The sequence below is a fragment of the Xenopus laevis genome, chromosome 3L (genome assembly GCF_017654675.1).
Source record: "Xenopus laevis strain J_2021 chromosome 3L, Xenopus_laevis_v10.1, whole genome shotgun sequence".
Taxonomy (NCBI): domain Eukaryota; kingdom Metazoa; phylum Chordata; class Amphibia; order Anura; family Pipidae; genus Xenopus; species Xenopus laevis.
Genome location: NC_054375.1, coordinates 154,873,205 through 154,887,763, shown reverse-complemented (window position 1 = coordinate 154,887,763; position 14,559 = coordinate 154,873,205). Strand labels below are relative to the sequence as shown.

At 40.5% G+C, this 14,559-nt stretch overlaps 1 protein-coding gene across 1 annotated transcript; it reads right to left on the bottom strand.

Moving 5' to 3' along the window:
* Positions 1-4,267: 4,267 nt before the first annotated feature.
* LOC121401299 (vomeronasal type-2 receptor 26-like) lies at positions 4,268-11,064 on the bottom strand. Its single transcript, XM_041585675.1, has 3 exons — positions 10,795-11,064; positions 10,489-10,713; positions 4,268-5,071 (listed from the first exon to the last, which is right to left on the bottom strand). The coding sequence occupies exons 1-3, from the start codon at positions 11,062-11,064 to the stop codon at positions 4,268-4,270; spliced, it is 1,299 nt and encodes a 432-aa protein (XP_041441609.1).
* Positions 11,065-14,559: the final 3,495 nt, after the last annotated feature.

Below are 14,559 nucleotides of genomic sequence, written 5' to 3'. Positions count from 1 at the left end.
ATTCCTTAAATCCCCAAACTAGACCTAACTCAGTAGGTGAAAAACACCATGAATCTGACCAAGAAATTCAGAGATAGCAACATAATAAAACATTCTAGAAAGACAATCATTGCTATGAATAAATTTATATTAATACAGAGCTACAGAGTTTTAAGTGCCAGGTGCTAGGAGATATTGGAGGAAAGATGTCCCTGCCCCATACAGAATACATTCTAATTTGGCTGATAAAATATGACACAAATAGGAGGTTCTGCTATGCACAGAGTTTGAACCATTACCTCTACTGCTTCCAAAGGTAGGATCTGAGTTTCCTATTTAAGGGGTTGGGAGAGCATTCCCTACAAATTCATGGATGGAAATGCAGAAGAGATAGCTGGGAGTCAGTGAGAGATCTGAATTTCAGTAGTTAATGAATGGGGTGACTGAAAAAACCTCCATGTCATCTTCACACAAATGTTATTTAAGGCCAGTTGAACAGATGAGGTCTAAGAGAGTGTGTTGGGAGATCAATGAATGGTGAGTAACAATGGCGTAACAACGTGCCACTGGGACCCCAAGAAAAAAATTCTTAAGGGGCGCCCGGTGCACACAGCCACCCCCAACTTGGCCCTTGCTACCCGCAACCTGCCCACTGGCTTTTGTTGCTCTTCACCAGGTTATATGTAATTGTAGAGGAAGTAGACCCTGCATTCTGGGCCCCCTTGTTCCCCAGACCCCCACACTCACAAGAACTATGAAGCACCCCCACTAAGTTGAAGAGGATTTGTTACCGTAAAGGACAGAGAAGGAGCAGGTAGAGAGGTAGGATGAAAACCAGGATGCAGATATTAAGAAAACAGAGAATTTGCAATATAGTCTAACTGTCAACTGTTCCAAGAGCAGAGGATAAGTCCAAGTCTCCTTTGACTACTTTACAGCTGTTTTGGGGGAAGTGTGGAGCACAAACCTAACAAACTGGTACAAAATTTTGCATCAGATACAGGTAGGGTTGCCACCAATGTCCAATGTTATTAATAGAGAAGAAAGATAAAAATGTAGGAAGGCTGGTGTTTTGTTCCAGAAAATTTGGTAACACTTGTTGCAGGAGGTGAAAGATCAGAACCAGTAACGTGCTTCAAAACTGTGGGCAACTTGTGCCCGAATACTTTTTGGAATCCAAGACCTGCAAAAATGATCTCCAGCTCTGTCCCTTTCCCTCACTTCCTCTTCTCATTATCATGACCTGGTGATGTCAGTGGGTGACAAGCAGAAACCAAATTTCTTCTGCTCCCAGTCTGGCTCAGCCCCAGCCCATGTTCCTCTACTGCCTTTGTGCTCATATTGGTTTGTGGAGTTATAGCTTTTCACTGTAGTGAACATTCTATGGTATCTCATTATTATCTATTATATTCCCTTCTTAGACCATCTACTGTCTTTAACAGGCACCCATGGGACATACACAACAATGCAATATCTCTTATTGTATACAATGGCCCTTGTACTATCACAACTCCCTTCAACCTTAAATTGAGATACTGTATGTGCTATAGGGTAATGATAAGAAAGCACATTCCAGCTATAGTCCTCCAGCCATTCTGCATTGCTCTGGTGAGCCACTGGAGGGTTTTAGACTTTGTGCTGGCCATATTTCCTAAAAGGCAACCAGTATCTCTCTTGTCCACACAGTTATCCCCTGCTGCCTCATACACAGCACCTAAGCTTATTAGATATAATTGTCCTTATACTCCTTATAGGCCACACATACTCCACCAGGCTTTTATTTAACTGGCTTCTACTCATCACTGGACAGAGGGGTGTGCCCTCCCCCCCAAGTTTGGCTGACATGATGTACTTTATACAAGTAGTAGAATCATAATGCTTCCCTTTATTCTGTGACCATTGTTAATAATTAACTCAATATCATCATCATCATTATCATCCTATCCATGAACCTTTGACTCCTTGTTTATCCTAATTCTGTGCCCATCCTAAATCTTCCCCTCTTTCTATGTTTCCTTTAATTGTCCCCTTTATACATTTATTCAATTTTTGAAAGAACATGTTTACCCTAATATATGAGGCATAATATAAGTTGATGCACCACTACAATACAACAGCCTGTGAGAAAGTTCTGCAGAATAGTAAGGGAAAACAAAAAGGCCACCGCAAGACTGTTTAGTCCCTCTATTCTCTTTGTTATGTCTTGAGCTTTCGCCATGTCTTGACACCTTCTGGGTCTCCCCCAAACATTTACAAATAACACCTTATATTATAATAAGAAATAATGTATTGTGGGGAAAAAATGGCTGAATCCCAATATCAATTTTCCCAACTTTTCCTTCCAAGGCTTGTCTTCTAGCAGGTCTTTCATGGAACCCATACCTAGTCAGGCATCAATATGTTGTCCAACTGTAAGAACCTACCCTGGTGGTCTAGTGGGCAGCGGGGTCCATGCCGCATCCTTGGCGTGGACGCCCGCTGCGCCGCTCCTGTCCTCCCCTTGCCGGTGCTATTTTGAGGCTCCTAGGGCACGTGCGGCGCGTCTCTAAAAGGAATTAGGACCCTATTTAAGGCCCATTCAGATTGTAGCCAGTGCCTGTTATAGGATCATATCCTGTGGTTTCCTGAGCCTTGTGCTACCTGTTCCTGAATTTGCTATCCTGACTGTTCTTTCCGTGTTTGACCCAGCGGTCACACTACTGGTGAAGCTGAGCCGAGACAGGGTGCTTGGCACTTGTTCTGGTATTGGGTGCAGGCCGTGACACCAACTCTGTAGCTTCAATTTATTGCAAAACTTCTGGAATATAAAGCTCTCATGTATAGTTCTCAGAAAGAATAGAGCAGTGCTACTTACTTTTACATTGTAGCTCCTGGGATTTGCTGATGAAATAAGGTTTGTGGGTTATGTTAATTCAAATACTATTTGTACATTCACTTTAAATACTTAAATTATCTAAAATCCACATATAAACCAAAACTATATAATCGTATTCGAATTACTGATCATGTGACTTTTACCAGCTGTTGTTCCCGCCACAGTGTATATTTAAGGCGGTTTAATGTTCAGTTTGTTACTTTGAGAAAGGATAGGGACCTAGCCAAAACGTTAGTCATTTATAATAAATATTATGATTTTTATAAGTCCTGAGAGTGCGGACCTTCTTAGTAGTTATGGATAATTTATTGGCACTGCACCCAGGCAAATCTAGGTAATTTTATCAAGAGTGCGGGCAACCATTGGACTTGTATGTATGTATGTATGTATGTATGTATGTATGTATGTATGTATGTATCTATCTATCATCTATCTCTCTCTCTCTCTCTCTCTCTCTCTCTCTCTCTCTCTCTCTCTCTCTATATATACTATATATATATTCGGAAACACGTTATCCTGAAAATTCCGAATTATGGAAAGGCCGTCTCCTATAGACTCCATTTTGTCCAAATTATCCAAATTGTTAAAATGATTTCCTTTTTTTCTGTGCAATAATAAAACAGTCGCTTGTACTTGATTCAAACTAAGATATAATGAATCCTTATTGGAAGCAAAACCAGCCTATTGGGTTTACATAATTTGTTAATAGACTTAAGGTATGAAGATCCAAGTTACAGAAAGATCTATTATTCTGAAAACCCCAAATCCCAAGCATTCTGGATAACGGGTCCCATACTCGTATATATACTGTATATATATATATATATGTGTGTGTGTGTGTTTTTGAAAGCCATCTTTCTCTGACAGTTCCTGCCCTTGTTACCAGTACAACATGCCTTACACATGACTCTTTCAGATGGGCCCTTGTCAGAAATCTTCTTTGTAAGTTTTACACTGTATACTCTCCTCTCTAATGACAAGGGCACAGGCAAGTAATTAGTTACCAAGAGTGGCAGAATAAATCCCCCCATTGTGGTGCTGCTTTTGGAATTTATCTGTTCCTGAACCTACCAGCTTAGGATTCTGCTTATGGTGCTATTCTTTCTGCTTTTCTTATTGAAGCCTCTATCTTCTCTACACTATCTGACTACCGTATAAACCTAACTTTCACTATAAAATGTACTGTTACAGGAAAAAGGTCTCACTTTGGCTAGTCCTCCTTCACAGGTCTTCTTTCTCCTACTTAGGCCTCTTGCTTCAGGCCTGCTGATGCTATACACATTTCTTCAATAGGTGGAGTCCAATTATGCTAAAGACTTTGATACTACCCATACATCTAACAGACCCAACCCCAACAAGTCGAATTTTAGATAGATGTCCAGTTTGGTGCAATTTGGCTTAATAAAGCAGCATTTATTTTTTACCTCTGCTTTTTCCCATGAGATGCTCTCGAGAGTTGAGTTTGGGCCTGAACAAGACAATGAAACATTTTGGCAAGAATATACAGATCACCACAGCCAAGCTGGAAGACATAATGGCAAAGACCTCCATTGCCACAGTATACATGCCCCGTGCACTGAGATAGGCTGGGATAAAGGACACCCAGACACTGAGGAAAGCCAACATACTGAATGTGATAAATTTGGTTTCATTAAAACTGTCAGGGAGACGTCTGGCCAGGAAGGCAACAATGAAACTGATGGTCGCCAAAAGTCCAAGATATCCCAGCATGCACCAGAAAGCTATGGAAGATCCTTCATTACAATTAATGATAATAGCTCCAGGTTTTTTGTCTGTCTCGAATTCAGGGAATGGAGGAGAGAGGATCAGCCACATTACACACAAAAAGGTTTGGATTAACGTACAAACCAAAAGGACACAGTAGGACACTTTTACCCCTGTCCACCTCTTTAACCTGCTGCCTGGTTTGGTTGCATTAAAGGCAATGACAACAGTGATGGTTTTGGCCAAAACACAGGAGATGCAGAAGGTGAAAGTCATCCCAAATGCCACCTGACGCAGAAGGCACTTTTCGGGTTGTGGGTAACCAATAAAACCTAAAGAGCAAAGGAAACAGAGGAACAGGGAGAACAGGAGAAGGCAACTAAGGAAATAGTTATTGGCTCGAACTATTGGTGTTTTCTTATAACAAATAAAAACTCCCAATATACCGTAGTAATTGGGGTCAATGAAAATAAGCTGGAGATGACTGCTAAGCTATAACCCAAGGGCTCATCATAGGAAAGAAACTCTGCAGTTCTTGGTAAGCATCTGTCCTGTTGTAGATTGGGCCATGTGTCCCAGGAACATGGATGACATTCCACAGCATCTGTAGAAAAAAAAATCATAGCAGTTTCTTCATATACAACAAAACTAAAAAGTTATCAAGCACTTTTAAATAATATTTTGATTACCTGTCATATTTGAAATCTGTCCCTGGGGACACCGGGCACACTCATAGCAGCAAAGGGGTTTTCCTGGTACTATCACCTTCCTAGATCCTGAAGGGCAACTTGGGCTGCACTTGGATAGAGGAACCTGTGGAAATCATAAAGAAATGTAAAAACAATGTTTTAGTAATACAATGAATATCAGTCATTTACAGCATTTTTATTATTACTACAACAGGCATATTAAAACAAACTGTTTAATAGGCATAGGATTTATTATCCGGAATTTTTGGGGCCTGTTTCTTTTGAGAAAAAGCCTGAAAAAATGGAGTGATTCAGGAAAAAACTCCAGAAAAATCATACGGTTTGGGTTTCAACTCGATTTTTTCAGATTCTAGTTTGGTTGGACTTTTTTTATTTAAGTAATCAGAAATGTATTTAAATAATCAGAAAAGGTTGGATTTTGGTAAATAACCCTCTAAGATTAGAGCTTGTGTTTATATGTGATTAGAGCATCTAAAAAAATGTTATGTTAAAATATTTTTGATTATAAGTTTTCATAATTCAAATTTCGAGATTTATTCATCAAAAACTATAAATCTCAAACATTTGAATGAAAGAAAAATTTGCAGCTAAAACCAGACGAGCTTGTATTTAAGTTAATAGGGAGTGCATTTAATTTATTTTATTTTAAGTTTTTGAAAACACTCGAATCTGTAACAATGAATGGAACAATATGATTATATTTTTTTAATCAGAAAAAGCTTGAAATTTTCCAAAAGTTCTTTCAATTTAGTTGAATCTTGAAAATTTTTGATCCGTCAATCAAAAATAATATAATTTTAAGTCCACAATTCACAATGTTAGATTTAATAAATCATTCTAGTTTTAAAGGAAATCTGGGAATCCCTAAATTGTCAAAAGAACATGAAAATGATCTTTTTATGGTCATGGCCTCAACCTACATATCACTTTTTCAACATTGTTTAGGGGAAACAGTTGCATCCTTAGTAAACATTTTACTTCATTTACACAATCTATGCTCACAAGAGGCAATTCGATTTAAAACTGGGAATCAAAAGATTAGAAATAATTTTATGAAAACTTTTATGAACTTTTTAATAAAATCAGTGAATGAATAAATCCATTTCAAAATGATATATACTTCCTTAGACAGTTATTACACTGGAATTTTTTTCAATAAGTGTTTAATTACATACACTGTTCTGCTTCAAACTTTTTTAAAATGAGTTTGTGATTTTTTTTGTAGATGATGGTAATTGCGAGTTTATGAATTTTCCAGATTACATTCCATTCCGATTAGAAGAAAGGAGGTTCCAGCTAAATATTGGGAAGGGTTTTGTTACAGTGAGAGCTGTGAAGATGTGGAATTGTCTCCCTGAATCAGTGGTACAGGCTGATACATTAGATAGGTATAAGGAAGGGTCGGATGCTTTATTCACCAGTAGCTCCTCCCAGCAGACAGGAGGGAGCCAATGAGATTAGAGGAGGGAAAGGGGTGTTACAGGGAGAGCTGGGAAGTGAATCAGGGGTACAGGCTGATACATTAGATAGGTACAAGGAAGGGTCGGATGCTTTATTCACCAGTAGCTCCTCCCAGCAGACAGGAGGGAGCCAATGAGATTAGAGGAGGGAAAGGGTGTTACAGGGAGAGCTGGGAAGTGAATCAGTGGTACAGGCTGATACATTAGATAGGTACAAGGAAGGGTCGGATGCTTTATTCACCAGTAGCTCCTCCCAGCAGACAGGAGGGAGCCAATGAGATTAGAGGAGGGAAAGGGGTGTTACAGGGAGAGCTGGGAAGTGAATCAGTGGTACAGGCTGATACATTAGATAGGTACAAGGAAGGGTCGGATGCTTTATTCACCAGTAGCTCCTCCAAGCAGACAGGAGGGAGCCAATGAGATTAGAGGAGGGAAAGGGGTGTTACAGGGAGAGCTGGGAAGTGAATCAGGGGTACAGGCTGATACATTAGATAGGTACAAGGAAGGGTCGGATGCTTTATTCACCAGTAGCTCCTCCCAGCAGACAGGAGGGAGCCAATGAGATTAGAGGAGGGAAAGGGTGTTACAGGGAGAGCTGGGAAGTGAATCAGGGGTACAGGCTGATACATTAGATAGGTACAAGGAAGGGTCGGATGCTTTATTCACCAGTAGCTCCTCCCAGCAGACAGGAGGGAGCCAATGAGATTAGAGGAGGGAAAGGGGTGTTACAGGGAGAGCTGGGAAGTGAATCAGTGGTACAGGCTGATACATTAGATAGGTACAAGGAAGTGTCGGATGCTTTATTCACCAGTAGCTCCTCCCAGCAGACAGGAGGGAGCCAATGAGATTAGAGGAGGGAAAGGGGTGTTACAGGGAGAGCTGGGAAGTGAATCAGGGGTACAGGCTGATACATTAGATAGGTATAAGAAGGGGGTGGATGGTGTTTAGCAAGTGAGGGAATACAGGGATATTGGGAAATAGCTCATAGTACAAGTTGATCCAGGGACTGGTCCCATTGCCATTTTGGAGTCAGGAAGGAATTTTTCCCCCTCTGAGGCAAATTGGAGAGGCTTCACATGGGGTTTTTGCCTTCCTCTGGATCAACTGACAGTTAGGCAGAAATAATAATAAAAAAAAAGAGGTTGAACTAGATGGACGTGTGTCTTTTTTCAACCTTACTTACTATGTTACTATTGTAGGGAATCCGTGCAAAATCATTGCACTTATCCCTGTAAGGGCAGAGAGCCTGTGTCTGTGTGCTGTAAGCTGTTACCTAGCAACCAGCTATTCAGTGCAACAGGAAGTGACACAGCAGCTAAGGAGTGGCAGGCAGGAAGAGGAAGTCACAGAGACTGGCAAAAGAAGAAAGCCTGGCATAGAGAGCCGCATGGTGGACAGAGAAGGAAGCCAGAGAGCTGCTGGTGGGACCAGAGAGCTGAGAGGCTGCACCACAAGTATTCATTTGGATCAGGCTGCACAGGGAAGCCACATACTGTGCCTGGAGAGACAGAGAGTGTGAGAGGAATCCAGACTGGAGGAACAACCAGCAGGAGATTCCTATCTGAGCATCCAAAGGGGCTGGTAGTCTCACTGTATGACTGAATGTGCTGGACTCACCTAAAGAGAGCTCTGAAGTATCCAAAGAGAATTTGTGAGTATCCTGTGTAGGGAAGTGTTATTTGCCCTTTCCCTAACTGCATAACCCTGTGACTTTAAATCTGGATCCACCAAAAGCATGGCCGCTGCTTGCACTGCAGTGAGACCGTTTTCAGCCACAGCCTGGCCAATCAGCAAGAAGGATTTGCTTCTGACCTTGTGACCTCTCTGAAAGAAGTTTGGAGCCAAAATGAAAGTGAGGCTTAGGTTAACCAGGAAGAAGAGAGGAGGAAAGCCTGGACTAATACACTGAGAGCAGCCTGCAATCTCTCCTTCTCTCTTGTGAGTGTTCCTGCTGATTTATCTGAGTAGGAAGCCAGGGATTTCACCTATAGAATATTTACACATATAGGGAATCCCATAGTCAGAGCACAGGGAGTTAGTTAACCCTTTCCAGTCAGCCATCATAGTGAGTGGAAGTAGTGCAGCTGCCTGAGCTATTGCTGGGGGAGTAATCCCTGTAGGATAGATAGGACTTCAGCCCTGTAGTGAGTTGCCAGCGTGTACACCGGATCTGGACTGTGGATTTCCCAGCAGCCTCCGTGACAGTGGATCCTCAGGAATTCAGGAAGCCTTTCCCAGCATCCCAAGCTCAGTGTGGATTAAAGCTGCCAGACTGCTTCCCTGTATCTGCTCTGCCTCACAGGATCTCTTTCTTTTTCACTATCACTGGGAGTTGGTGAGACCTTCACTTTACACACCACGGGGGCATCAATCTGGTGTTGCAACACATCCCTCTTCTATTACTACTTTGGTATATCCCCTCAGACCTCTAGTGTGCACACTCACCATTCTTAAAGTGACAGTAGACATTTTCATACAAAAGGGTGATACTTATATTGTCTAATATTCATGGTATTATTGTTATTTTACTGTTCTTATTGCATTGCATATATTGCATTCCTAATATTACCTATTACTGCATATCTGCCTATTGTGTGGTATATTGTCTGCTACAATTGGTACCGAAATCACTGCTATTGCAGTTCCCAGGGAGTTGTATGTCACCAATATCTGGTTTTAGCCCTGGGTGGAGGCACTTAACTTATCCAAACCCCGCAAATCTCCCACTTAGCAGAGGCTTGGGATCTATACTGTTAGCGCCACAGTGTGGCCCTGGATATTCCTGCCAAGAACGGGTTACACCTGTTTAAAGGGACAGTACCCTAAAGAGCGCTGAAGATAAACAGGCTGTGTATTAAAGGACATTAAAGGACTTTACCTTTTTTCTTAGTTAGCTAGACAGATTGCGCTAGCAAGTTAGTTAGAGAGGCCCTATTGCCACCGGTTAGGAGTGCTGCATGTATTAGGTGCCCATTTATTTTATATAAACTGTTATTTAGTTTAACCAATAGTGTGTGTGTGTTATTACTGTATTGCTAGTGGGGCCAACCGTAGGTCATTCCCGGATCCCACTAGGTGGAGGCACTGCGCTAGTAAGTACCAGGTACCCAGTCTCTCCCAATACCACTGCGGAGTGGCTCAGGTTTGTCCCGTGTCATCAGGTAAGCGCCACACGCGGAGTGTAACACAGACAAAGGGATGTCGAAAGGGTTACACTATGTTACTATGTTACATTTTTTAAAAACTTTTGTTGATTTTTTTCACAATCTACTTTTGAATGCTGCTTATTTATTAAAAAGTATGAATGGGTAAATATCTATCAGGTTGCCATTCTTGAGGCTTTCAAAACTCATGTGTTTGAAAAGTTTATGTAAAATTGTTAAAAAAAAAAAACTATTGATTTAAAAGTTATTTGCAAAAGTAATTCCGATTGAAACGAGCATCTTTCTGTTGTTTTTCTATTTCACATAATGCTTTGCACAAACCTGTGATTCATATATTAAGCATAAGGGAGTATTGAAAGGAGAAGAGCTGTCTACTGCAACCTTGTTTTATAGGAACATGTAGACAGAACTTCTACTATGTTAAATCAAGATTCCCACATGTCATTGAGGGGATAGAAATTGGCCTCCACCAACATTTTTGTCTCTATCCTTTGAACCAAAGACAATGAAGTTATTTTTTATGATTTATTTATGTGGTAAAGCCTAGTACCATAGGGTATTTTCTCTTTGCATACCTGTGTGTGGTTGATCCATATCATTTCAGCACCATATACATTGAAAATTGTCCCATCAGGGCTGTTAACGTCAAACCTTCCAACTGTAACCTTCTCCAGTGAGCTATTGGCACTCACACGCCAATTTACAATGTCATACATAGCTGGAGGGTTTCCATTGGCATCAAAGAATACGTGGCTCCCATCTTTGGTCTTGAAGTTTACATTTCTAACATAATGGAGAAGCTAGAAAGATAAAAATGAATGTCATGAGTCATCATAATTTCAAACTCAAACCAGTTGAATAAAAAAAACAAAGTTCCTTACTTGCCATGGGTAAAATGAGGAAATAGTGGCACAGGTTCCAGCATGTAATGCTCCATATCCATGTGTACAATAAAGCATATTATGTAATGCCCAGGCAATGGCATAAACAGCAGTGTAAACATGTAGAGATACTCTATGCTCTAATTCCATCATCAGACTCTCCAGCTTTTCTTCTCCTGTACATGCTTTCATTGTTCCATTGGCCATCAAGGCATGAAATTTCTCCTGATCTAGCCACTTGCAAGAGAAAGTTTGCTCCCACAGTTCCATCATGAATAAATCATGAAGATGGGATTGACTTAGGCTGTTGAGATACTCATTAAACAGTGGCTTCTGCCCATGATATATGGCAAAACCAATAGTACTAGATAAAATCCCCTGGAATCTTCTATTAGAAAGTAAAGTTGAAGTTGCCCAAGCATCACTGGCTATTCAAGTGTTCCCAGTCACATTTTGCCTTAACATCTCTTCCACCACAATCAGAAAGTCTGAATCAGATGTTATCACAATGATAACCTTTGCAGTGGACATCCTTATCAATCGTGTGATATGAGGAGCATTCCTGTCAGGCTTACTGATCAGTATATTCTCAGCAAAGGCCACACAAGCTCCAGCCTTTATTATCTCCTGTTTTACTATTTGAAGTCTGAATTGCCCATAGTCATCATCATTAGCCAGGAGGCCCAACAAAGACCAACTAAAATGAGAGACAAGCTGAGCAAGACCTCTCATTTGAAATTCATCACTAGGCACAGTACGGAAAAAGGAAGGAAACAGGTTCCGATCGCTCAGAATAGGGCTGGTTGCTAAATAACTCACCTGCATAAATGTAATGAAAATATTAATGCGGATATATTTCTTCTCTACATAGACTCAGGTTTAGAAAGGATTGATCAGATCCATGATTTTAATGAACTTACAAACAGACTTGTTAAATGTTTTGTGTTTGCGATAACTGAACGGAGGATACATGGAGATTGACAGCTATCATACTGAACTTACTTGTGGGTATCGGAACAATCCCAAGATTTGGGCCATGAGAATGGTTCTTTTGGATGCAGGATCACCAACAATACCAGCAAGAGGGGCGCCTTTATAGCAATGATAATTTGGGGTCATTTCCTTTCCTCCTGAGAGCATTAATAGTGTTGCCTATGCTGCTCGCTGCAATGTTTTGCATGTGTCAAAAATCTGGAAGCCCAGTGTAACATTGGGAAGGAGCTCTGGATTTGCATTAATTTCTTCCACAGCAAATATAAGGGCCTGCAGGCTCAGGTAGAACTCAGATGAGATCCTAGTATGAAAAATCACATGTGCACAAATAAAGTTAAATAGAAATAGTGGTACAATGGAAGAGACAAGGACAAAACAATGGAAGGACCATTGCAGACTTTCATTTCATCACCTCAACAGCAGCATTAGAAAGGTGCCCTATATAGAGGAATAGGGATGTAGCGAACTGCCGATTTGGTGTTCGCGAACGCCGTTCGCGAACACCGGCAAAAAATGCGAACGTTCGCGAACAGTTCGCGAACTTCGAACACCCGCTAAAATCGTTCGATTCGAACGTTCGAAGGATTTTTCATTCGAATCGAACGTTCGAAGGATTTTAATCGTTCGATCGAAGGATTTTCATTCGAATCGAACGTTCGAAGGATTTTAATCGTTCGAACGAATGGAAATCGTTCGAACGAATGGAAATCGTTCGAAAGAATGGAAATCGTTCGATTTTAGTGGTCGAATGGTCGAACGATTTGTATTCGAATCGAACGCAAACTCAAAATGCGAACATTAGGCGGACGCGAACGGTCGAAGTTCGCGCGAACAAGTTCGCCGGCGAACAGTTCGCTACATCCCTATAGAGGAATAGAGACAAGGATAAAGTATGGGGCATTAGAAAGGTGCTCTATATATAGGAATATAGACAAGGAGAAAGTATGGGATGGTTCTGTCTGCCTTATCTTCATTTCCCATATAGAGACATTGGCAGCATCTAGAAATGTGCAATCACTTGACAAGTGAGCCTTGGTTAGCGCAAGATGTTTTGTGTTAGACCTGTCTGTGACACTATAACTAATGTGGGAGCACCACATAAACATTAACCCACTGATCAGTTGGTGTTTTTTTTTCTAATGAGTATTCAGTATGTAACAAGTAGAAAGAGACCTCTATATTCCTTTTCATTATAGCATTACTAGATAGGTGTCAGAAATATAGGGAAAGGGATAAGGAGAACACATTTAGAGGATTGCCTCTGCAGTGGTTGAGGGAAAGCATTGGAGGCTTTAGTGTGGGAGTCCCCAATCTTTTTTAACCATGAGCCACATTCAAATGTAGACAGAGTTGTGGAGCAACACAAGCATGCAAAATAGAGGGGGACACCATAAAGAAGATCACTACACCAGAGGCAACTCCTTTAGACTAGAGGAACAGAACTTTCAGCTGAAGTAGGTTCTTCATAGTACATAGGACAGTGAGGATGTTCAATGCACTGCTGGGTGATGTTCTGTTCTATTAATGCTTTTTAGAGGGGCTTGGATGATTTCTCGGACAGACATTGTATAATATATATATATATATATATAATATATATATATATATATATATATATATATATATATATATATATATACACATATATATTGTTTATGTGAGTATGTGAGTACAGTAATAGACCAAAAACGTATCCATATAACAGATCACGATGGAATAAACTAAATGACAACATGGATTTTCTAAAGAAAAGAGAAAGGGACAAGGAAACGAGATGGCACAAGGAGAACAGAGAAGATATAAGATTAGGCACACCAAACAAAAAATGAAAAAATCCAAGTAGATGAGGAGGGAGGAAATCTAGGGAATCTAGAACGTCCAGACAGAAGTAGAATGTGATTCTATTTTAGGTATTTATAATTAAACCAAAAAAACCTTAAAACCCGACCAAGTCAAATTACTCCAAAACGGACTTAAATATGCCCCCACAAATCGACTTAACACGTTTGAAACATATATTGATACCATCATCATCATCATCATTTATTTATATAGCGCTGTCAAGATACGCAGTGCTTTACTGCAGTTATAGCAAACAGGGAATAAATGGTGGCTAACAGACAAGGATTACAGAGTACAATGGGGTTTTACAAACTTAAAGGTTAGGTACAATTGAGACATTAGGATTATATAAACACTTTGTCATTTTTGATACAGCAATGATTAATTAAGTACAACGAATAGGCTCTTTAAACAGATGGGTCTTAAGGAGCGCTTGAAAGTTTGGAAGGAAGGAGAAAGTCTGACAGCTTGTGGCAGAGAGTTCCAGAGAAAAGCAGAAGCCCGAGAGAAGTCTTGTAGACGAGAATGGGCAGAAGTGACCAGAGGAGAAGTGAGGCGAAGATCAGAAGCAGAGCGTAGGTTTCGTGAAGGAGTGTATTTGGAGATTAGAGATGAAATATAGGGAGGGGTTTCATTATTAAGGGCCTTGAATGTGAGTGTAAGTAATTTGAATTTGATTCTAGAAGAGATTGGGAGACAGTGAAGGGACATACAAATGGGAGCAGCTGATGTTGAGTGGTGAGATAGATGAATGAGTCTAGCGGCCGCGTTTAGAACAGATTGGAGTTGGTATCTGAACAAAAAATGAATTTCAGTACCTTAAGGTTGATTTTCCAAAAATTCCCCTTAATTTACACCCTACCAAAAATTCATAAAGATTTGAAAAATCCCCCAGGATGACCAATCATTTAAGGGTGCAGTTCATTAACA